Source organism: Candoia aspera, chromosome 4 (genome assembly GCF_035149785.1).
Source record: "Candoia aspera isolate rCanAsp1 chromosome 4, rCanAsp1.hap2, whole genome shotgun sequence".
In the NCBI taxonomy this organism is placed as follows: Eukaryota; Metazoa; Chordata; class Lepidosauria; order Squamata; family Boidae; genus Candoia; species Candoia aspera.
In genome coordinates, this window is record NC_086156.1 from 116,768,789 (window position 1) to 116,792,467 (window position 23,679).

Sequence of the window (23,679 nt, forward strand, 5' to 3'; positions counted from 1 at the left end):
AGTATTATTATTTTACTCCTTGCAAGCATAGTCTTGAATTTTCAGTTCTCCCACCCTCATCTGATGCATTGATGTTGATCTGATTTACGGGGCTGGGGGGGGGGGTTCCAACAAGGCCTTGTGGGCATTTGTCTGTGCTGTGCAGAAAGTTATACCTCTGGTGGAGCCTGGCTCATCTCGAAAAGCTAAATAGTATTGTATTTGGTTAGCATTTGGATGGGATACTATTAAGAAATCCAAGGGGGTAGGTTAGACCAGGAAGTTTCCCAACTTCCCAGAAGGCAGTGGCGAACAAGTTCTGTACCTTTGCCAAGAAATCCATATGACCCAGCCTGGGAAATCACAAGGGGTTGAGCCTGAATAGAATAACGTGATTCCTAGTACAGTATTAGCGTTATTCATATGAGGAATTCAGTGATCAGCTTGCCAACAGCTAAGTCAAGGGGAAGGTTGCTGTGCTTGATGTGAACCTCGGCTGAGGGATGTTTGGCCCCTGCAGATCTGGCCTGGAGTGTGGGAGGTTTTTCTACTTATATTATACCATTTCCTGGGCTTTTTTGAGATCTCCACTTCACCATGAGGGACCTAGCCCTTATTTTGGGAATGGTTGGTTTATTCCTTTATGAGGCCCACTGAATTCAGTAAGAATATAGGGTTGCAGCCTTAGGGCTTAAAAGTTACTTTGTGTTTTTCCAAATACTGACTGGAGCAGCTCATTCAAAAGATTAGAAAGCTTTTTAATTCTCTTGCCTTTGTACTAGGCCTAGAATTTACTTTTTTAAAAAAACAAGTCCTAATACTGTAAAAAAATCATTATGAGTTTTTGGACACAGGGTTTCTCCTTGCTATACAGTTGATCATTACCAACCTATACACGGATGGTTATGTTTGGAAGGTGTTGCTTGCTGCAAAAAAACAGCTACATACATTTTTGGTGTCTCCTAACATTTGTGATTTCTTTTAGGAAGATAACAATATAAAATGCCTAAAGAGGAAGACCGGGTAATCCCGGTGAAGGTGGCACTGAGATGCCGCCCGCTCGTTCCAAAAGAAATTTCTGAGGGCTGTCAGATGTGTTTGTCTTTTGTCCCTGGAGAACCACAGGTGAGGGAAGATTTGCACCTGGAAGGTGCTATGCCCTTTGACTACTGAAATCTTACAGCTCATCTGGGAGCCTCTCACACTAATGACCTTGGGCCAGTCCCTCCCTCTCAGCCCAGCCCACCTCACAGGGTTGCTGTTGTGGGGAAAATAGGAGTAGGGAGGAGCATTAGGTATGTTCCCCACCTTGAGTTATTTATAAAAACAATAAAGGCAGGATAGAAAATAAATAAATAAAAAAATATACGAGAAGACAACATTGTATAGTACTGTTCTTCTCTCTCTCCTCCTTTTCTACAGGTGGTTCTCGGCAAGGACAAACCATTCACATATGATTATGTGTTTGACCCATCAACTGAGCAGGAGGAAGTGTTCAATACCTGCATTGCCCCCCTTGTAAGGGGTATTTTCTCTGGTAAGAGCTTCGAGAAGCTGAACATTCAGGGGGCATCTTCAGTAGAAGGGACAGTATCCTGGAGACACACTTAGTCTTTTATGTTTCAAGAAGCAGGTATGCTTGGGAATAGTTAACTTCTTAGAAGTGAAATATTTCCAGCCTGGAATCTATTATCTGAGCAATATTTATTGCAAATGAGAATACCAGAGCTACAGTCTTTAATCTGTGAGTTTCTGAGCTGGAGTACATCTCCTTTCACCTTCAATAGGGACAAAGGCTGGGAATAAGGTCCAGGAATCCAGTCCCACCCTGCTGAAAAGCATGGCTGGCAAACTGCTGTAGATCACTCAGCTGAGTAAATAATGTGCTTTACCTAACAGGTTCTTAAAGATATAGGTGGTGGAATCATAAAACCGGAAGGGGCTGTACAAGTCGTCAAGTCCAGCTTCCGGCTTGGTGCAAGAGGTGCTAAAGCAGTGTTTCTCAACCTTGGCAGCTTGAAGATGGGTGGACTTCAACTCCCAGAATTCCCCAGCCAGCTGGCTGGGGAATTCTGGGAGTTGAAGTCCACCCATCTTCAAGTTGCTGAGGTTGAGAAACACTATCCTAAAGCATTTCAGAGAGGCAGTGTCTTAACTGCTGGAAGACCTCCACTGAAGGACGATACATCCTTTCACGAGGCAGCCAATTCCGTTTGCTGATTGTTCTTGCCATCAGGAATTTGCTCCTCCTATCTAAACCGAATCTGCTTTCCCTGTACCTTTAGCCGTGGTGCTGGTGGGCAATAGAGAGTAAGTCCACTCCCTTTTGTGCGTGTGACAGCCCTTCAGTTATTTGAAGAAGGCTGCCATATCTCATCCCGGTTTTCTCTTCTGAAGGCTGCATATACCAGAGTCTCCTGTTCTAGTTTGCCATCTTAACTGCTGTGTCACACTGGCTCTCTCGGCCCATTAAATTTGCATTTTTGTAAAGATAAACTGGAACAAAGCAGTATCTTTTTAGATTTTATAGACATGGTTTGGGGGAGGCTTCTTCTAAAAAGAGGCGTCCCCGCCTGTGGGACAGTAAGAGGAGAATGCCTCCACTGGACTGCAGCTGTTCATAAGTATTTGTATTAACGATGCTAGATGTGGGGGGGGAAGTCTATCAGATCACTGTTCTAATCACAAAAAAAGAGTCAGTTTAGAAACATCACTTTGCAATCCTTGATGTACTCACCTCCCTTCATGGAGATAAAGGAACACAGTTAGAAGGTCCCAGACAGTCTTCCATCCACAGTCAGATCAGGAGCAGCTTATCTCACCGCGGTCCCTCCTCACAATAGCTATGTCAGCTGGGCAGGGTGAGGACTGCATCTGGGTAGGCTGCCAGGCCTTGATCACCAGGCTGCAGTTCCTTCACTGTAACAGGGATTGGAAAATAAAATATACCGTGGCTGATATAATATATAAACTATTATGACTAAGTGTCATGTTCACCGTTCCAATGTTCCTGGTACATCGTAACGTTTCACGTGTCATTTCCCTGATACGTGTGTAATCTCGGGAGGGAGGAGGATTCCACTTCGGGGAGTCGTTATCCTATTGGCTGCTGGTTTGGAATGTGTTTGGGCTATCTCGTGTGTTCAAGGTTGCTTTCCCAGGACATCAGCAGAAACGGTTACCAGCACCTGGGGGGGGGGGGTGGCTGCTGCAGTTGGGCGAGGGGAGGGATTACGTTTCGAGCCGAGGGTTTTTAGTTTGTATCTGGCGCGCTTTTGCTCATTCTCAGCTTTCTCTGTATTTGCGTACTATTCTTTTAATAAATCAGATATCATTAAGTACCTGCTTGGGAGTCTGAGTCTGTCAGGCTAGGCAATCATTACACTAAGATACTTCCGGGTTACGAAGTCGCAAAGCAGGACCCGAACAAGGTGGGAGTCATGATCTGGCGATGTGGACGCTGGTCAGTTTGAGGTATCTCCGCCGCGCTGTGGGAACTAGAATGCCCACGTTCCCTGCCTTAAGGATGTGCCGCTAACCCTAACTTGGTTTTGTGCTTGTCCCCACCTAGGATACAATGCCACGGTCCTGGCCTATGGGCAGACAGGCTCCGGGAAGACCTATTCCATGGGTGGGGCTTACACCGCTGACCAGGAGAACGATCCCACGGTGGGAGCCATTCCCCGGGTGATAGCGCTTCTGTTCCGAGAAATGAAGCAAAAGCTGCAGTGGCACTTCGCCTTGAAGGTCTCCTACCTGGAGGTGGGTTCCACTTTATATTCAAAGCAAGGGGTGCCAACGCCCTGCCGCAGATCTGCTTGTTTGGGCTTCTGAGATCCAAACAGGGCAGTAACGCTTAGGACCGCGATGGCCTTTGGATGGGTCATCGGGCGTTTGAACAGTCAAGAAGGATCTGGTTGAGTGGGGCACTGAACAGATAATCCCTTTACAGTACAATCAAATAATAAACCAGAGCGTATAAAGCCTACCAACAACCTACAGTTAAATCGAGTAAGCTGAAACAAAACCATTCTCCGTCTTTGGAAGAATAAGGGGGACCCTGTTGTGGCACTAGATTCCCAAAAGGCCCCCAAGCTTGGATTTGCTGGCAGGGTGGCCGGAGGAGCTGACAGTGCCAGAGAGGCTGAGCCAGTAAATGACAGGCACTGTCCCTTGGCTATCAGAATGCCAGTCAACGTGCCAGGTGTTATCGGTAAGCAAATACACTTAAAGTGCAATTTAGAAACATTTCTACTGCACTTTGAAACAGTGATTGTGTTAAGCGGCCAGCCAGCCAGCCAGCTAGCTGATTTGTGAACCCTTGACTTGTGTTTCAAAAGCAAGACCACTCCACGTAAACTCTGCCAGCTGACCTGAAAATAAATTCTCCTGTGAGGTACTGTAAGACCACAGCCTTCATTTATTGTTGTTGTTAAGATTGTTGTTATTGCCATCAAATCAGAAAAACTCAAGTTACCTTATGTTAAAAACTCAGAACGATCAAAATGCAAAAGGTATGAACTTTAAATGACTCTCTAAGGAAGTACGTTTAAAAGTTTTAGCCATCCCGCATCAGTTATCACCTGGGATCACGAAATACCTTGAAGCCTGGTTTTCAGGGTCTTTCTAAAGCAGAAATGGGAATTTAGACACTTTAAATCTGGTTCTTCCCCTCATGCCTCCTCTATTCTCTTCCGTGCCTTCAGATCTACAACGAAGACATCTTGGACCTCCTGGCACCAGGCAAAGAACGGACTTCTCAAATCAGCATTCGTGAAGACCCCAAGGAAGGCATTAAGGTAGGGGTCTTTATTAATACTTTACCAGTTTTAAGGGAGTAACATCAAGGACCTTCAGAAGCTGGGCCCCAACCATCCGACTGATCATTTTCCACCAGGTGCCCAATCTGGGCTGGACTCAGAACTAAAGGGGACTGAGCTTAGCTAATGCTTACGTGGGGGACCATCAGAGCTGGAGATCAGGCTGGTCAGCTCCAGGCTGCAGGAGACTTTACCTTAGCCCTCCCTCGCTCTATGGTAGTACATGCGAGCTTGTAATTCTCCAGTTTGGAGGGCTCTAGGAATTGAAGGCCAGCCCACCTCAAGGGTACTTCTGGAGTAAGTGGGACTGGATTTTTGGATTTTTTTAAGGGGGTCCTCCCATTTGGACCCCAAGGAAGAGACTCGCCTGTTCTCCATGTGACTATGCACAGTGGCTGGTGAGAAGTAAGCTGGTCGGTGATCGCGGTGGATGCCGTCTTCCCAAATGATTCACGGCCTTGTGAATCTCGATGGCTGGAGCTTGAAGCAGATCTAATGAGGGGGAGGAATCCAGGTTTTGCACAGCCATAGTCCTGGGCCAACGTTCAGCCCGGGGGGTTCTGAACATGGAGGGACGCCAGCCGCATGAGAAAGGAAAGTGCCTTTTCTCCTCCTCTTGCCCCGATACAGATTGTGGGTCTAACGGAGCACACCGTGTCAAGCGCGAGAGAGACCGTCCTCTGCCTGGAACAAGGCAACAACTCCCGGACGGTGGCGGCCACGGCGATGAACACGCAGTCATCCCGCTCCCATGCCATCTTTACAGTGTCTGTGGAGCAGAAAAGCAAGACTGATGCGTAAGAAGAGCGTTTGGGTCGCCAGCCTTTTTATAGACGCGCAGACTTGGGGTTTCTCTGATACGAGAGGACGAGAGATATTGAAGCACAGGAGAATAACCCCCTGTTTCCACTCCCAAGTTCTGTTCTTGTGGGGTTTCTACTTTAATTGAACTGGGCCCCAGGATATCTGGTTACTGTTTTAAATACTCCGTATTAAGCTGTTTCTCAAACCCCAGCCTTTTCCGTCGGTTGCCCTGGGAGTAAATTGCATGTTTCCGGTTTAGGAACGTCAGCTTTCGTTCGAAACTGCATCTGGTCGACCTGGCTGGTTCGGAGAGGCAAAAGAAGACAAAAGCTGAAGGGGATCGTCTGCGAGAAGGTAAAGGGAAGACGTTATGAGACCAAGGCAAGCTTGTGTCTTTAGGGCAGTGTCTTTCAAGCACGGCAACTTTAAGAGGTGTGGGCTTCAACTCCCAGAATTCCCCAGCCCGCATGTTTCATCCCCCTAAAGCAGTGCTGCTTTAGGGGGATGAAACCACTGACAATTGGGAACACAGGGAAATGGCCCTGAGTTTTTCCTTTATAGTAAGCCAAGGAAATAGCTGCTCTAGCTCTTTTATGTTCCAGAATGAGAGTTGGTGTGACACTTCCGAGGGGTGAAGGTTTCACTCCGAAGTATTGTCTGAGGTGACCCGTTTTCTTCCTGCACCTCTACAGGAATCAACATCAACAAAGGGCTGCTTTGCCTGGGGAACGTCATCAGCGCTCTTGGGGACGAAACCAAGAAAGGCACGTTTGTCCCTTATCGGGACTCCAAGCTAACCCGGCTCTTGCAAGGTGAGAGCGGGATGCCAGGCCTGTGGGGGGATGGGCGGAGAGGGCACGCGCCACGCCTTGCTCTTCCCGCCACAGTGGTGCGGCCACGGGAGTTTTAGGAGCCTGCTTCTGTTTCAGATTCCTTGGGTGGCAACAGCCACACCCTGATGATTGCCTGCGTGAGCCCAGCAGATTCCAACCTTGAGGAGACATTGAACACCCTCCGCTACGCGGACCGCGCCAGAAGAATAAAGAACAAGCCAATCGTGAACATTGATCCTCAAGCTGCTGAGATCAGCCGGTTGAGGCTGCAGGTAATACGGGCAACCCTGCACGTTAGGCCGGGGATGGGAGATGGTGGGCATTGAAGGTGGGCACAGCTGTGGGGATACATTCAGTGTCCCTGCAGGTCTTCTCGCGGACTGGAACAGGGTGAAGTTTTAAAATTCAGACCCCTGAATTTTAGTTCTCCTCTCCAGGTACAGGAGTTGCAAGTCTTACTGCTCCAAGCCCATGGGGGAACCCTGCCGGTGTCTCTTCGGTAAGAACTGGCAGTCCCTCAATGCCTGGAGGCTTGAAGATTTTCTCTGCCCCCCAGGAAGTCCCCCCCCCCATCTCCATTTTCTCCTCTTAAACTCGATCGCACTGCGCTTCCCTAAGACGTTGTCTGTGGTTGGAGGAAAATTAAATTGTCTACAGTAATTATCTCTCCAACATAAATCGGTGTTCCTTTTTTTTTTTTTTTTAACCCGTTCAATCGTGTCCAATTCTCAGACTGTCTGGACAAGTCCCTGCAGTTTTCTTGGCAAGGTTTTTCAGAAATGGTTTGCCATTGCCTGCTTCCTAGGGCTGAGAGAGAAGGACTGGCCCAAGGTCCCCCAGCTGGCTTTGGGCCTAAGGTGGGACTAGAACTCACGGTTTCCCGGTTTCTAGCCTGATGCCTTAACCCAGTGTTTCTCAACTTGGCAACTTGAAGACGTGTGGACTTCAATTCCCAGAATTCCCCAGCCAGCCATGGCTGGCTGGGGAATTCTGGGAATTGAAGTCCACACGTCTTCAAGTTGCCAAGTTGAGAAACACCGCCTTAACCACACCACCACACTGGCTCTCAACAAATTATCTCTCCAACGTAAATGAACATTCCTAGTCTCAGCATAAAGTAAAGGAAGCCGCTTTTAGCCCCAACAGGCATGTGGGTGACCTTTACAGAGCAATCCTTATTCTCTTACTGGGACTTCTTTTCCACTCAGTGTGTATCAAATAGCAGCTTCAAAGACAGGAATGCTGCAGTGTCTTCAGGCATACCTGAAGGGCTAGGTCTAACGCTCCCGTTCTTCCCACCGGTAGGGCTGAGCCTGCGGAGAACCTCCAGTCTCTGATGGAGAAAAACCACTCGCTCCTGGAGGAGAATGAAAAACTCAGCCGCAGCTTGAGCGAAGCAGCCGGTCAGATTGCCCAGATGCTGGAGAGGATCATTGTGGTAAGGCCACAGCTGCCAGGAGTGCTCCCCGCCCTAGGCTCAGGCACGGTTTCCTACCAGAGGGCCCCCGCAAAAGAGGAATAAATTCTTTTGTGAAAAAGAATGCAGCCAGATTGTAAAAACGCAATGCTCTGGGGGGGTTTATTCCCTTCCCTTCCCTTCCTTAATCTGAATCGGTTTTCCGGAGAGTTTTTCCGGCTTTATCCCAGGGTGTAGATGCAGGAGATAGAGAAATAGCCTCTGTCCAAGGCTGATCTGGGCTCCGGGGCAAATCCACCACTTGGGGAACCCGGGAGGTGTGCGTGGAGGATGTTTGGGATCTCCCGCTAATATGCATCACAGACACTCTCTAAATCCATTTCCCACTCCTGTAGACAGAGCAGCAGAATGAAAGGATCGGCCTGAAGCTGGAGGAGCTCCAAGACCATGCGGCGTAAGTGCCTTCTCCATGCGCCTGCCCACAGGTCCTCTGCTGTATAAGATCTACAGCAGTGGCACGGAATCAGCTGTGTCAAAAACACGGAATATGTTGCTTGCAGCTCGCTCTCTCATGCTCTGTTGATGGAGAAATGCTGAGAAGAGGGTGGGGGGGAACGGCCCACGCGTGCCGTTTCACTGGACAAAATGCAGGCTGTCAGCCCACCCCATCTGCGGTGCAAAGAAGTGTCTCCAAACAGACGTCTTGAAATTTCAGGCTGAAGCTCGACCTGCGGAAGCTGCTCGAGCCCCTGGAGGATGAAGAGCTGAAAGAGCGCCTGGAGCTGTTTGGCCACTTACAGCAGACGATCGCCCAGCTGCCGGTGAGGGTTGCCCAGAAAAACGTGGGTCTTTCTGGGGGTGACACTGTCCCAAACGGGGACCTCCTTGAAGGAGCTCCTGGAGAGGCTCACCTTGCAACCCAACTTGTTTAGTTTACCTGGGGCCACTTTTGCTGCTGCTGCTGCTGCTGCTGCTGGGCCGAGGGGTGGAGGGTTCGCGGAGAGCTGAAGCGTGCCCTTCTGTGGGCCAAAGGCCCGCCTAGCCCACCTTCAGTCCTCAGAGTGGCGATCAAGGCACGTAAGCAGGAGCAGAGGCCGAGGTGGCGCCTCCAGCTCATGCTCCAGATGGGGCACAGAGGCCCCAGGACTGCCTGCCCATGGTGGCCTTGTCGTCCATCAACTCCTTCCAAGGGGGTGGCCGTTAGCGCGTCCTGTTGGAGCAAACCGGGTGGCATTATGTGAAGATTGATCTATTTGTCTGTCATGTTCCTTCACCGCCCAGCGTGACAAGTTCATGCTGCCTCTTCTCTCGTGGAGGCTCTCTTTTAGGGACGTTTTATTTCCCTTGATCTTTGCCTCTAATTGTCCCGGGCTTGCGAGGTTCTCCAGAGCCAGGTGAAAAGCAGGATCCGGGCAGAGCAAGTAGCACTCTGCCCAGTGGGTCGCTGCCCGGGCCTTTCCCTGCAGCCTGCGCTTCCAGTCTGACCGAGGGAAGAAATTGGGATGTATCAAAGAGATCTCCTTTCAGTCCTGAACCTTCCCATTGGTCACCCTTGTCCGATGACCCAGAATTCCACTCCTCTGAGGAAGGCAAGAAGGATTGCAACCTGCTTACCCATGATGTGACATTTGTTGTTGCTCCACAAAAGACCATAGCTGTGTCTTTCTCTTGGCAGCAGTACAAGGGGAAAAAAATGCAATTTTTTTTGTAAAATTATTTGCAGCAAATAGGAAGGTGTGGGAACTGTGGTATTTGGCAACCTAAACTTTGTGCTTCCTCCAGAATGAAAATCCTCCTGCTATTGCGGACGTGGACATAACAGAGCAGAATTCTGATCCTGTAAGTAAATGTCCTCTAGTTTGCTGGCTTGAATTCCTTTATTTTCCACCCAATGGACACTTGTCTGGCAGAATATATATATCACTGCTCCATTTCAATGAATTGTGCAAAGAATTGTGCAAATTGGAATTTGGGGTTGGGGAAGTAAGTCTTGAAGTATTTTGCAGGTGCTTTTTGGTAATCGGTACTTAATGTACAAGTTCCACCGGTCCACTTGCCTTATCCAGCCTCATCTTTAAATTGGTTGAATGCTGTATATACAGATTCCATCAGCAGCTTAAAGTGAATTGAGAAGTAAAGCTCCAGGCACGTCCTCTTTCTTGGAAAATGTGGTTTAAAATCAGGATGTCTTGATTTTCACTTTGCAAGCGTTGAGCTAGGAACAAGTTGTGGGAGGGAAGTCCATGGTAGCCAAAAATCAGGAAGAGTCTGGTAGCCCTTTTTCAGCTTAACAACTTGTTAGTCTGAAAAGCTTAACTCGCAAGAGCTTCTGCCTTTTATTAAGTGCGTTACTCTGTAAAGCTGCCCCCAAACTCCTGTTCATCCAGGAACACCTTGAGGTTGTTCACCACCATGTTCTGATGACGTGAATTTAAATTCTTCTGTTGTCTGAACCAGGATCTGTTTGAAGGATTGAATGAAGGATTTCCTTTCCTTTTCTTTTTAAATAAAGAATACGCGGGGCAGAAATGGGGCCAGCCTTTGCTCCCTTTTGTCCCCATCCCCATCCGTGAGTGTGGCTCACCAATTCCAGGGGGTGTTCACTCTCTCGGTCTCTCTCGTGTTCACCTTCAGGAGAAACGGGGCATGGTGAGTTTTTGCTTTGTGTTATTTTCATTACGGCATTAATGTAATTAACCATCCCGCCCCACCCCCACCTTCTCTCTTCTCCAGGCTTCCGCAGGAGACCTGGGGGCCCCGCAGTCTTCCGAGGACTACGCTGCCCAGCATGCTCTCCAGCAAGCCCAGATGTCAAAGGAGCTGCTTGAACTCAACCAAGCCCTCGCTCTCAAGGAGGCCCTGGCTCGGAAGCTCTCCCAGAGCGACCGCCAGCTGGAACCCATCCAGTGCCAGTCCCAGGTAAGGCTGGCAGGCTGCACCGTCTGACCCAGCAGGCCGAGTCGTGGGAGCTCAATCCTCGTGGCGACTCACTGCCAGGCCCAGCTCTTGGCTGGCTGCTCAGAGCTGGATCTGGAGTGCAAAGCGTGTGTGTGTGTGTTGTGCTGACCAACACAGAACAGAAAGGAATTTTAACTTCATGTGATTTGGAAACTCCTATTGAAGCACCATCAAACTGCGCTGATCTTTTCAGCAGTCCCCTCGCTGCTGGCTCATGTTCAGCTTGTGATCGGCCCCCGTCCTTTTTGCACTGACGTCCGTCCACAAGCTGGGTGACCCCATCCTGCCCCTTTGCGTTGGACTTCTTGTTCTCTTTGCAAAGCCTCTTTTGAGCATCCGTTACGGGGTTCCCTCTCAGAATCACAGGAAACCTCTTGCCGGCTCGCAAGAGGCGTGAGCAGGGGGGCGAGGCTGGTTGGCCTGAGGAAGCAACCCTTTGGGCTGTGGCGTTTGAGCGGTTGGACTCGAAAACTTGCCCCCAGTCGAAAGAAGCTAAGCTGCCTTTTTCCTTTCGACAAGATCAACATCGAGAACCTAGAAGTGGAGGTTGCCAAGCTGCAGAAGGAGAAGGAAGACTTGGTCCTTGCCCTTCACATGACAAAGAAAGATGTCACTCAAGCCAAGTGAGAAATGCCCCTGGGCTTCCCCGTCAGGGAAGGGGCTCAGGTGGGTCCTGGACTCAGACCACCCGGCTCCCATCTCCTTTCAGGCTGAGCGAGCGTCGCCGGAAGCGCCTCCAGGAGCTGGAAGGGGAGATGACGGATCTGAAGAAGAAGCTGAAGGAGCAGTCGAAGCTTCTGAAAATGAAAGAGTCCAGCGAGCAGACGGTGTGCAAGCTGCACCAGGAGATCCAGGTAAAGAATGCTGGAAGGAGGCGGCGGCCGCAGACGTTTTAGAGCGGAGCCGGTGGGCTGTGCGGTTGGCCTTTCCCTCGAGTGCTAGAAAAATACCTTGGGGTAATCTTCGGAGGGCAATGACATGGATGCACGTGGTATATGGGCGGGCATGCGTGACACACACAACGTTTGGAAACCTGACCCGTTGACTGTGGGAGAGGAAGGTGGCTAGTGACACGGTCAGTTCCCGAGGCTGTCTGTGCGGTGCGAGGCATCCTGGTCCTGCCGCCCCTCTCAGAACAATTCCCCCAAGTTGTCAGGACTAGAACTGTATTTACCCTTCCCGCGGACTGGTGTTCCAAAAGCCGGCCTTCTCCTCGGTGTTCGGCCTGCAGGCAATGAAGAACCAGCGCATCCAGCTGATCCGGCAGATGAAAGAAGATGCTGAGAAATTCCGGCAGTGGAAGCAGCAGAAGGACAAGGAAGTCATCCAGCTGAAGGCCCAGGTGGGTCGGACGTTGGTCGTTTTCAACGAAAGCCCCTTCCTTTGAGGCAGCTCTCCGAGCGCAGCGGGGGACTGCTTGCCTGCCTCCAGGGGGTTTACGACTGAAATGTAGAGGTCGGCCGTCATAGACCGTGGCAAGCCAGGGGGAGCGTCCATCCTTTTGGGGGGGTTCTTCTCTCCCTAAGTAAATCATATGGCAGCTCAGCTTTCCCAGCTGTGGCACTCCAGGCAGGTCAGACCGCCCTTCCCCTAACTGCCGGGCGTTCCAAGCAATAGCTGTGAGGTTGGGAATTCTGGGAGTGATGTTCCAGATCACCTGGAGATCACCTGGAGGGTGGCGTGGAATGGATCTGGGCCCAGTGGAATAGGAATTGCCTCCCATGTGCTCACTTAACGTTGAGCTGGTGGCGATGTCCCAGAATCTCAGGTGACAAGACCTGGGTCTTTCTGCCAACCCAAACTCCTCCTCCTCCTCCTCCTCCTCCTCCTGCTGCTGCTGCTGCTGCTGCTGCTGCTGCTGCTGCTGCTGCTGCTGCTGCTGCTGCTGCTGCTGACGGCCTGAGCCTTTTCTACTCTTGTCTCGTCCTCAGGATCGCAAGAGGCAGTACGAACTCGTCAAGCTGGAGCAAGACTTTCAGAAACAAGCCACCGTCCTCCGACGGAAAGCGGAAGAAGTGAGGGGTTGCTCTTTCCTTTTCTCTTTTGGAGGTCTCCGAGCTTCGTCCTGAAATAATAATGCTAATAATGACAAGGGTTGTAGAGGGAGAGGCTCGGATGAGATGGGAAATGATCTCCAAGGTGAAGAGACAGACCGTGCTACAGGTGGCTCTCGACTTACGACCACAATAGGGACTGGAAAATTTGTTGTTAAGCAAGGCATCACGTGACCACACCTGATTTTACAACATTTTTGTGGTGGTCATTAAGCAAGTCACATGGTCATTAAGTGAACCATGCAGTCATTAAGTGAATCATACGGCTTCCCATTGATTTTGCTTGTCGGAAGCTGGCTGGGAAGGTCACAAATGGCGATCACATGGCCCCAGGACGCTTCAACCATCGTAAATACATGCCGGTCGCAAAGCGCCTGAATTTTGATCATGGGATGGCGGGGATGCTGCAACAGTGTGAGGATTGATCATAAGTCACTTTGTTGAGCGGTGTCATAACTTCAAACAGTTGCTAAACAAATGGTCGTAAGTTGAAGACTACCTGTACGATGGTGTTGGTATCCTGCCTTTACTCTGAGAGCTCAAGCAGCTCGCCTGGGGCCTCCCCTAATTTTCTCCCACAGCAACAGCCTTGTGAGGTAGGATGGCTGAGAGAGTGATTCTCTCTGCATCCCTCAATGAGTGGGGACTTTCCCCTCCGTCTCCCTGCTCCAGCTCAGAGTTTAACTGCTTCAGTACCCTGGCTCTTGGAACAGTAACACTGATAAATAATAATATTGACGATAGTAGCAATGGATTAAAATCTTTTTGCCACCCGACTCCCAGCAAACTGAAGCATCCAAGCCTCCCTTAGAGGAAATGGAACCTTTGGAGATCTGTGGACTAGCACCTTGAGGAAGCCGCTCCCTTTTCACCCTTGCCAACCTCTTGTTTCTGCTTTTCTTGCCTTTCTGCCTTCCACCGCCTCAAAGTTGCGGGTGGACTTTAAAGGCAGAGTTTTAAGACTGCGGCCTTCCAAGCCGGAGAGGATCCCTGCTCCTTTGTGGATTGGGAAGGGAGAATCTCGCCCACCTCTGTCCAGCCGACTTGCAAGACTGCAACGACGCGTCTCCTGCCCTTCCTCCCAGAAGCTGAGAATATTATTTGGATTCCGTTTCCCTCCTCCTCTCCTCCGGTCTCAAAACTCACCACTGGCTCTCCTGGGCTTGACCGAGAGGGAATGTCCTCTGGTCACCCACCAAGTGAGGGCCTGGATTGGAATGCCTCCAGCTGGTTCTCTGACCTTCCCCACCACCCTCACAGGCTGCTGCAGCCAACAAACGCTTGAAGGAGGCTCTCCAGAAGCAGCAAGAAGCGGCCGCTAAACGCAAGGAGAACCAGAACCGCGGATTCGAGGGGGCGGCTTCCCGGGTGAAGGTGAGGCTCCCGGGGGACCCTCCTGCTCCTCAGCCGGGTTCGGGTCTCGGGCGACCAGCGGGGCAGCTGGGGAAGCGCACCCGCCTTCTTTACCAGGTGTCCCTGCCAGGAGCGGATGGTGGGGGACAGTAGCCCGGTGCACTGACCGGGGGAGGCTCTCGTGGGCACCGGGCACCCAGATATTCTCCTCCGCCCCAGAACTGGCTCGTGAATGAAGTCGAGGTCCTTGTGAGCATAGAAGAGGCTCGACGCCACCTGGACGACCTCCTGGATGACCGCAAAACTTTGGCCAAGGAGATTGCACTGCTGAAAGAGAAGCAGGAGACCGGGGAGAACCTGCCCTCTAAATACAAGGTGGGCGGCGTCTGGTGCACCCCGAGGCCCTGAGGGGAGGGGCCTCTCCCGCTGAATCCGGGGTGGGCAGCGGGTCTTCAGGGACGGGCTGGCACTCCCCTCGGAGATTATTCTCCGCCCGGGAAAGAGCACCGGAAGCAGCCTTCCTTGCTTTGAGTGAATTCAGGCCCTCCTTGTTCAGGCTCTTGGGCTGCTCTAGTACTCACTTCTCTCGTTCCTCCCCAGAGACGCACGTTTTCGTATAAAGCCGTGGAGGCCAACCATTCCATCGGCAAGCAGATAGAGAGCCTGGAGACGGAGATGGAGCTCCGGTAAGGGGGCACGAGACGCCACTCCCCATGGACCAGGGTTCCCTGGCACCCTCGGGTTCTGCGAGAGGTCACTAGGGGTTCCCTGGGAGATCACAATTGACCTTAAAAACTCTTTAAAATTCAGGCCACTTCACATTAAAGAGGTTTCGTTCTTTATTTTCAGTTTAAGAACACTGTTAGGGCATCCACACAGGCCTACCCGTGAAACGAATAGCATAATTCTGTAGCTTCTGGCCCATATTTGAGCCTGAATGGGCAGGGGTTCCCCGAGGCCTGAGAAATATTTCAGGGGTTCCTCCAGGGTGCAGAGGTTGAGAAGGGCTGCCGTAGATGGTCAAAAGAGCAAATATGGAATGAAGGGAAGAATTTATGTCGTCTGGAGTGCAGACTAGGAATGACAACTGGGTGCCTCCAGGGGGACAGGATAGCAGCCTTGGCCCTTCCCTGCGGTCCCCCAGAAGGGTCGCAGAGCCCCTTTTCTCTCTGGCAATAGGTGGCCCTCCAACCCAGTAACCTGTTTGAAGTTCATAAATTGGTTGCCGCCGCCACCACCTTTGCCTGCTTGTTCTGGCCAATTTCCCGCAGAATCCTTGCTGTAGATATTTTAGCATGGCGAGGGCTAAAGGGACGGAGGTGGACTGGCAGCCCCCCATGAGGGTCGCAGTCCGCACATAAGCAGGGAGTGAGGCGGCCTTGTTCCCGCGGCGCCCTCTTTCCTGAGCTGACGTCCGCCTATGCTGCGGCTCCCCCTTCCAAAGGAGCGCCCAGATTGCGGATCTGCAGCAGAAGCTGCTGGATGCAGAGACTGGGGACCGGGCCAAGCAGCGCTGGGACAGCATCGCCACCATCCCGGAAGCCAAGTGCGCCATCAAGTACCTGATTGGCGAAGTAAGTTCAGGGGCAATGGAGAAGCGGCAGCCACTCAGGAATGGGGCGGGGGGCTTACCTGCCGGGTTGCCTGTCCCGCGTGTGGCCAACTGGCATCTTCAAGCAGAGGCCCAACCTTCGCGGTCCCCTGCTGGCCAAGATGTGGGCTTCGAAGAGGCGCCTGGCTCAGAAACGCCCCTAACGGTGCCTCCCCGTCCTTGGCTCGATTGCTCCCAAAGCTGGTCTCCTCCAAAGTGGAAGATGGGAAGTTGGAGAGTCGCCTGCAGCAGAGCAAAACCACCTGTGCCGACGTGCACAAAATGCTGCTGGAGGAGCGGAAGGCGGCCGCTGACGCAGAAGCAAAGCTCGAGAGGCAGCTCGTCCAGATGGAGCAGGATCATCAGGAGAAGGTACCACCTGCCACCGGAGACCCCTCCCCGGCAGAAACACTGCTTTGGGAAGGGGAGGGGGGCTCCCCCCTCGCAGCGACCCTCCGTAAAGGGGCCGAGTGGCTCCTGTGACCGGAGGCGCGAGTAGGAAGCTTTACCCTCCGGACGCTGCCGGCTGACTTTAAAAGTGCTGGCCGTGTCAGGACACAGAGCAAAGAACCGCGCTGAGGCAGGAACTGAGCTCTGGTATTTATTCTCCTACTCGAATAGACAGAATCCTGCTCAACTGAAACAGAGCTAGCAATCTCTGCGGTAAAAACGCCCGAACCCCAAGGCGGTCCTTTTCTGATTCTCTTGGCTGGCAGCCCAAGAGATCCTACGCTGTGCATGCGCTTTCCCCCCTGGAGGGAGCCCCCACCTTCTTCGCCAGCGATCCCCACAACGGGCTGCCGGTTCAGCCAAACTTTGCCTGGTCTCCTGCGAAGAAGAGGGACTGGGAACAGGTCCCCTTGTGGACCAAGGCAGGAGCACCCTGGAATGGCGCTCTGCTCCTTTTTCCGGCTTGCCGACTTGGGGCTGTTTGTGGAACACCGTGGCTCGGTGGCCCTGCCCAACTGAGCACGGCCACTCCCTTTCGTGGCTTAGCCAGCCTGAGGGTTTGATCGGGGCTGACCTCGGTCCTGAGCAGGTGGGAGCCAGTGTTGATCTCCTGTGTGCGTTTTTGTCTTGGGTGTGCCTGGAATGAGAGCTTCCACCTCAAATCTCTCTCGGGTCTGGGATGGCCTGACCAGGAATTAGTCTCTCTCTGGCATCATCAAGATGCGTAAACTTAATTGCACGATTAAAAAAAGGGGTTCCCAAGGGATTTACATGCTAAACTGTGATGCAAAGAGAAATGCGGGTGTCACGGGAAGAGTTGCTTAGTGAATAGGCTGCCGTGCAAATTTAATTTTGTAATAGTGAGAGGAAGCAGGGAAAGGGCAGGAAAGTCAGAACACAAGCCGAAGAGGGAGAAGGGCAGGGAGGCTGTGGATGATGGGGCCTGCGCTCACTGGACCAAAATCACTGGTGCCTGGCTGCATTCACCTTCTCTTTCCAAGCGCCGCCACCGTCTTTCCTGCCCCCTTCCGTAGATTCTCTACCTGCTCGGCCAAATCCAGCACAAGAAAGAAGCTGAGAAAAGGCTTGAAACTTCCATGTCGGAACGGGAGCAGCATCTTCTCGAGCGACTCAAATTCCAGGTAAAAGCGCGAGGGGGGTAGGGAGGTTGTCCTTAAAACCGGGCAGGCCTCAGCAGCGTTTCAGGACATCTGGCAGCCGATCCAGCAACTCCTTCGTTGGCCGCGTGCAGAGATTGGAGGGCCTAATGATGGCTTGTTGGCGGCTCCAGAGAAAAGCAGGCAACCACCCACTCCGGAGGGCTCTTTTGGTTGATGGGGAGGACGGGAGAAAGTGACTCCGCTGCCTCTTTTAGTCATTGCCCTTCTAAAGCAAGCGGAGCGGTTCTGTCAAGAGCCAGAAGATGAACGGGGGCTCTGCCAGAGTCTTCCTCACGCATCAGGTGGCTGCGCTGCAGACAGGACAGAACCAGGACAGAATTTTGTCTTCTGCTTCCATTTCAGGGGAATGGATTAAATATCATTATATTGACTTAATAATTTGTCCCTTCGGCCGTATTAAACATTTATCTGGTACTCAGGGGGAACTCTGGAAGGCCGTATCTGAGCTTTTGGGGACCCTAAAGCCACAGTGGCCATCAGGGAGCCAAGCTCAGCCCAGCCGAGTCCTTACCAAGGGCAGATTGGAGAGGATATTTCTGCTTCGCTTGCAAGTAGCCCAGCACTGGGCCTCCCTCCTACCTAGGCGGGCTCTTTGTCTGACGCATCTCCCCTTCTGTGAGCAGGACGAAGAGCTCGGAAAGATGAAAGAAGTCTTTGAGAAGAACCAGGAGCTCTGCAAAGAGCTGGAAGTGGTCAAGCAGGTGGGTCCGAGGAGGACTCAACCGCCCGGGAGGTGGCTTGACCTCTTGCTGTGGAGTGCAACTCTTTGTCCACCTTCCTTCCTGCAGAAGCTGAAGATCCTTCAGGCTGCCGGCGGCCAGAAAATGTATAAAGTTGAGACAGCCCTTGGAGATGCCCCCGAGTCTCCCTTTGATTACATCCCACCCAAGGTGCGTGTTCTGTGGGGCAGAGCCTACCAAGGCAACGGCTGGGATCCCAAGCCCATCATCCTGTTGCCTGGACAATTCAGCATGGATTAGAAATACGCAAACTATAATATTTTCGTTAGCCTTGACCCCGTTAAACAGCGGCCATGCACTGGCCCTACTTAGGAGCAGCCACGTTCTTGGCTAAGAACTCTGGAAGCCTAAGTCCACACGTTTGGAGGGTGGCTAGTTTGCAGAAAGGTGTTTTAGGAGATGAGAGTTGAAAGGGCTATTCAGAACCTTTTTGGCTCTTAGGCCAGTGTTTCTCAGTCTTCGGCAACTTTAGGACAGGTGGACTTCAACTCCCAGAATTCCCAGGAGTTGCAGTCCACACTGTCTTCATCTGTAACTCCCTTCTCTGGGCTTCAGGGCTGCCCATGCATGGCTTGGCTAAACTAGCAGCCTGAAAGCTCCTAGGCTGATAATATTGACCCTGGCTCGTTTTCTGCTTCAGCTGGGAACTCAGATTTCTTCCCTTCTCTTCCCTTCCACAGCCAAAGCCCCGCCGGCCAACCTGCACAAGGCCTAAATCAGAGATGGCAGCAGAAGAATCGTCCTCTGAATCAGATGAGACGGAAGAAGAAGGGGAGGATGCTGAGTGGGTGCCTGCCAAAATCGCCAGAGGACTCAGGAAGAGCATTTTAGGGGTACGAGAGTGACAGGGAAGTAACTCCATACAATTTGTTGTCGTCTAGTTTTCAGTAGACTGCTCCTGAACACGGGGCTCCCCTCTTCCATCTTAGCTAGCAGCCATCGAGTTCCTTCAGAGGTTTGCCTTCCCCTCCAGTTTGGCAGCCACCCTTGAAATTTTCTCTTGTCGAGTTCCCATCTTTACCCCCTGAATGCAGCCCAGCCAGGGTTGTCCAAACACCTTCACTTCTGGGTATCAATTGCAGAAGTAAATATGAAACCAATTCCAAATGGCCACGGTGTGTAATCTGAAGGCCTCAGCATTGCCAGGAGGGAGCGAGAACCTTGGCTGCATGCTAACCTCCAATCACTAGGGAGAATTCCTGCAGGCTGGAATTCTGTGTGAGCACCAGGCCCTTGGGATCTCTTCCTTTAACTTGCTTTGGAGCACCGTGCCTTCCTTCTGTCTCACGCTAGACCCGGGTTCCTGTGAGGTTGCTGGCTCCTCGGCCAGTTTGCTCTCTCTCTGGCACGGGGGAATGGCCCGCTGAGCCCAGGCCTCACGGCCAGGTGGATCTTGGGGAAGGTGCTTCCGCATCACAGCCCTTTCCTGGGGGGGCCTCTCCCTGACTTTTCTCCTGGGGATCTCCTCTCCTAGTGCACCTGCCGAGGCCACTGCAGAAACAAGCAGTGCGGCTGCCGGAAACAGAAACTTGCCTGCTCGCAGGATTGTCGCTGTGAGGCAGAAAAGTGTCAGAACCGGGACAGCTGCGTCTTGGTGAGTTCCTCCCAGGGGCGAAGCATCTTTGCTCCTCTTCCAAGGGAGCCCAGCAGCCTGCAGCAGCGTAAGGGGAGAGGAGGTCAACCTCGTTAGGGGGCAAAGCAGGGCCTGTGGAGCTAAAAGGAAAAAACTGGCAGCCGTTTTGTCCAGCAGCAGAACTGAAATTTGCAGCCCAATGATTCACTTGCTGAAAGAAGATTCAAAAGAGCAGAATCGATCGACCAGCTAATTGATCAACGTTGCACAGGTCAAAAACAGGAGGCTTCAAGAAAAAGCAGATGTGTGTTGCTTCATACATCCGAGAAGTGTCCTTACATCCCACATGAGGGCAAAAGGGTTCAAATTCAGATCAAAATAACTTTTATCACGGTCTTTGACCAGCCTTTGCAATAGAAGAAGAAAAATAGTTTAGGCCAACAAATCGTTACCAGGGAAAAAAAGGAAAACAGTGAAACAACATACAGTATCTAATTAAAAGTTTTGCGCAATTGTATAACTTGATAAACAGGGTTGATTCTCTGCCTTTTGTAATGCATATTCCAACAAAATCCACACAATCTGGAGCTGGTCAACCACGTTCATTCAATTGACAGATTAAATGTTTGGTTAAAAACAGGAGGAAAACAGTTCTTTGCCTTCCTAAAGGGATCTTTTTCTGTGCCCTGAGAAGAAGCGGTTCTGGATTTGGGGACATGGAAAGGGCTTCCCTTGTATGTGTCTGACTGGTCCCTTCCTGAGCCCTTCCTGCATCATCTGTGCTGGTGCTGGCGGTGTTTGCTCTCTCCCGCGTTGCAGGCTCAGATCTGCAAGTTTTAACATTGAGATCATCTTTCGGATTCTTTGGCTGGCCCTGACTAAATAGAGGGCAAGTCTCAAATCTCTACCATGGCTCTCCTCAGTCTGCCCTCCTCCAGGCATGTTGGATTGCAGGTCCCATTATCCCACCACAGCTGCACCAGTTGGGAACAATGGAGCCTCCACTCCAGTGCATCTGGTGGTCAGATGGCTGGGGAGGGTTGCCCTGCACTGCTAAATCTCTCCCTGTTTATGTTAAGTTGCTTTGTCAGTAAAAGGGAGTTTGTTTTCACATTACTGGAGCCTTGGAGAATACTGAGCTCTTGGCCTGAACTTGCCCTCGGCCAGCTTTGTCTATCAGAGCAAGTGCTGTAACCTGGCTGATGCGAGCACCATCTGGCTAATGCCCGCCTTGTGTCTTCCCCTTAGGAAGGGGTGCTCACCGACGAGCAGATGGGCGGCCTCCAAGACACCGCCTTCAACCTGGAAGATCCCACCCAGGTGGCCCGAGGGGACACTTTCTTCGAGCCTCCCGCCATCGCACCGACAAAAAAGGTACAGGCCCAGCAAGGATGCCGCTGGGGTGGACTGGAAGGGCTCTGAGTTTTCATTGGGGGCTGCGACTTGGGGGGCAGGGAAAGGCCATCGTTTAGCAAGCCAGAACCAGACACTCGGCGAGCCAGCTGGCCATCTCAAAACGTAAAAAATGGAAAGGAGAGGTGAATGTTACATGGTGCAGCGTGGAGAAATCGGATGCATTAACGCTTGTTGCTATAGGGTATTCCCTCTAGACAAGTTTTCTCGGCTGGTTGTGGCAAGGGCTTCTCCCCCACGTGCCATGTTCCTGGGCTGACTTGATGCCCAAAGAGTGAAGCTGGCACAAACTCTCCTGACAGACAAGCATATAAGCCGTTCCCTCTGCCATCTCCCTTGGAGCAGGCAGAGCGCCGAGCGCAGCCTGGGGCTCTGGAGTGCCCCCAAGCGAGGAGGGCGCAGCAGGCACAAGGAGAGCAGGGCTGGCGCTTGCTCCCTAAGAGGAGCGCTGCTCCCCGCTCTCGCTAGCAGCCAGCAGCGGCCTCTTTCCGTGGCAGCCTCCGGCTCAGCGATGCAGAGGTGGGCCCTGCCCTGGGGCCTTCCCTAAGGGAAGCCTGAGCTGGACTCCAGCTTTGCCAGCCCCACATCCGCAGGGAGGGCGTGGGGATCCGTGAGCCTCCCTGCTGCAGGGCTTTTTGGGACCCTGAAATGGAGGAGTCCCCGGCCCCGCCTGAGAGCACGGGGCGTCTCTGTCTGAAAGGAGCGCGCTCTGCAGAAGGCGTGACCAGATTTCGGGGGGATCCATATGGGGGGCTGGGGGGGTCAGAAAAAATCAGGATGGCTGCCACACCACACAGTTGAAGTCCTGCCCCTTTTTAACGTGTGCCACAATGTGTGTAAAAAAGACCGGGCCTTCAATCGCAGGGTCGTGGTCGCCAACTTGGCTCTTTGGATCCCCCTCCCTGCAGAGACCCCCGACTAGATTCTGTGGAGGTGCAGGACCTGGTTTCCTCCTCCTACCCTCTGCTGGTCCAGACAGTCCCGCTCTGTCCTGCTTCAGAGACTGATTTGGGAATCTCTCCCAGCCATGTGCCGTTTCCAGCTCCCGGCCTGGCCGAGAACCCCTCTCTGTTGGCGGCTTTTCCGGCCTGGCAGCTCAGCTCACATGCTCTCCCCCCACCCCACCAGGTCCTGGAGGACACGATGGAGCTGGAGGCCTCGGCCCCCCAGAACGGCGTCCCGGCCTCGTTCCTGCCCCTGCGCCCCATGGAGGCCGGCCAGCCCCTGCTGCCGATAATGAAGAAACGCCGGACGCGCCTCCTGAGCACCAGCCGCTTCTTCTCGGGGTGCACCCCGATCAAAGAGGGGCTTGCAGAGGAGAAAGGGGAGAAATGAGCAAAGCGAGCCGTTCTTTTAGCGTGTATAGTTGTTTTAGAATGTATAGATTTTTTGAATAAACGTTGGCAACATACCAGTCTCTTCTTTGCCTGGCTCCAGGGGAACCTAGACTTTGTGGCTCCCCTCAAAGCTGATGGAGAACCTAGCCCAGCGCCCCAGACCGCACTTGAGCAAAGAGTGGTGGAAACAGGACTGGCCTCTTCCAGCAGGGAGCTCTGCTGCCTGCTTTGCCCAGCAGCCACTGGGGCATCCTATGCGTGTCCGTGCCAAGGAAATATGGGCGGCCCTCCAGCAGAGCCGAACACCAGCGGTGGCCGAGCTGTGGTGGCCTGGCTTTGTACTGCAGCCACTGAAGGCCTTCGAGGGCGGGCGTGGATTTTGGAGGGCCACCTGCCTGACCCAGGAGCAGAGGAGGGATGCGGCAGCCCACGGCCACTGGCAGAGGAGCCAGGCTGCATCCAGGAGGGGAGGAGGGGGCTGGCCACGAGACGCCTTACACCAGCATTTCTCAGCCTTAGCCACTTTAAGATGAGTGGACTTCAACTTGTTCACTTTGGTTATTTCTATTTTCTCACACACGCATAGCTTGGCTACCTTTTCAACATATATTCTCTAAAAAGTAATGCTTTTTCTCCCCCCAAAATCTTTTCTATTGCTGTTACATCCTGAAACCAGGAAGTACATAAAATCCCCACATAAAATCAAGTATTTTTAGGCTCTAGCAAAACTCGACTTCTAGCAAGACAGGGTGGTCTCCACTCATTCTACGTCACCAGGCATGACCACCCCCTTAAGAAAAAGCGAAACTGGGAAGATGGCTTCCTCTCCTTTCAGATCCCAGCCTGAGCCAGACATGACGACCTTAAACAAAGGGGAAAAAAACTGCTGCCCCAAGAAAAAAGAAAATAAAAAGCATTGGAGATAGTGGACGGGATTTCCAGTGTCACAGAGACCTCACATTACAAAGAAACACATCTGCAAGAACAAAAACAGCTCCGTAACCAGACATTCCTCCCTTCTAAGCTAAACCAGACAGACAAGTGTGGGGCTGGAGTGAGCCTGTTTATATGAAAACACGGCAGAACAGGTGTCTTGTAGAAGGGGGGGGGGCAGGATGGCATCAGTTTCTCCTCTGACAGCCCCCCCCCCCCGCCTTGCCCCCAGATTTCCTGGCC

General features: G+C 52.2%; 1 protein-coding gene across 3 annotated transcripts; it reads left to right on the top strand.

The window, feature by feature from the left end:
• The first annotated feature begins 558 nt into the window (after window positions 1-558).
• On the top strand, window positions 559-22,577 carry KIF4A (kinesin family member 4A). 3 transcript variants are annotated; one of them, XM_063301625.1, is made up of 30 exons: window positions 562-1,104; window positions 1,402-1,516; window positions 3,551-3,741; window positions 4,686-4,778; window positions 5,430-5,596; window positions 5,863-5,957; window positions 6,296-6,415; window positions 6,533-6,708; window positions 6,874-6,935; window positions 7,742-7,874; window positions 8,249-8,307; window positions 8,569-8,674; window positions 9,636-9,692; window positions 10,587-10,772; window positions 11,331-11,434; window positions 11,521-11,665; window positions 12,043-12,153; window positions 12,743-12,826; window positions 14,126-14,239; window positions 14,438-14,593; window positions 14,819-14,904; window positions 15,663-15,792; window positions 16,011-16,181; window positions 17,294-17,401; window positions 18,064-18,141; window positions 18,229-18,330; window positions 18,861-19,013; window positions 19,655-19,774; window positions 21,002-21,127; window positions 22,295-22,577. In XM_063301625.1, exons 1-30 carry the CDS (start codon window positions 982-984, stop codon window positions 22,499-22,501), a joined length of 3,678 nt encoding a protein of 1,225 aa, XP_063157695.1. In that variant the 5' UTR covers window positions 562-981; the 3' UTR covers window positions 22,502-22,577. The 3 variants fall into 3 exon arrangements, with proteins under 3 accessions (XP_063157696.1, XP_063157697.1, XP_063157695.1); XM_063301626.1 differs by lacking the exon at window positions 18,229-18,330 and having other exon boundaries at window positions 559-1,104; XM_063301627.1 differs by lacking the exon at window positions 19,655-19,774 and having other exon boundaries at window positions 561-1,104.
• The last annotated feature ends 1,102 nt before the right edge of the window (window positions 22,578-23,679 follow it).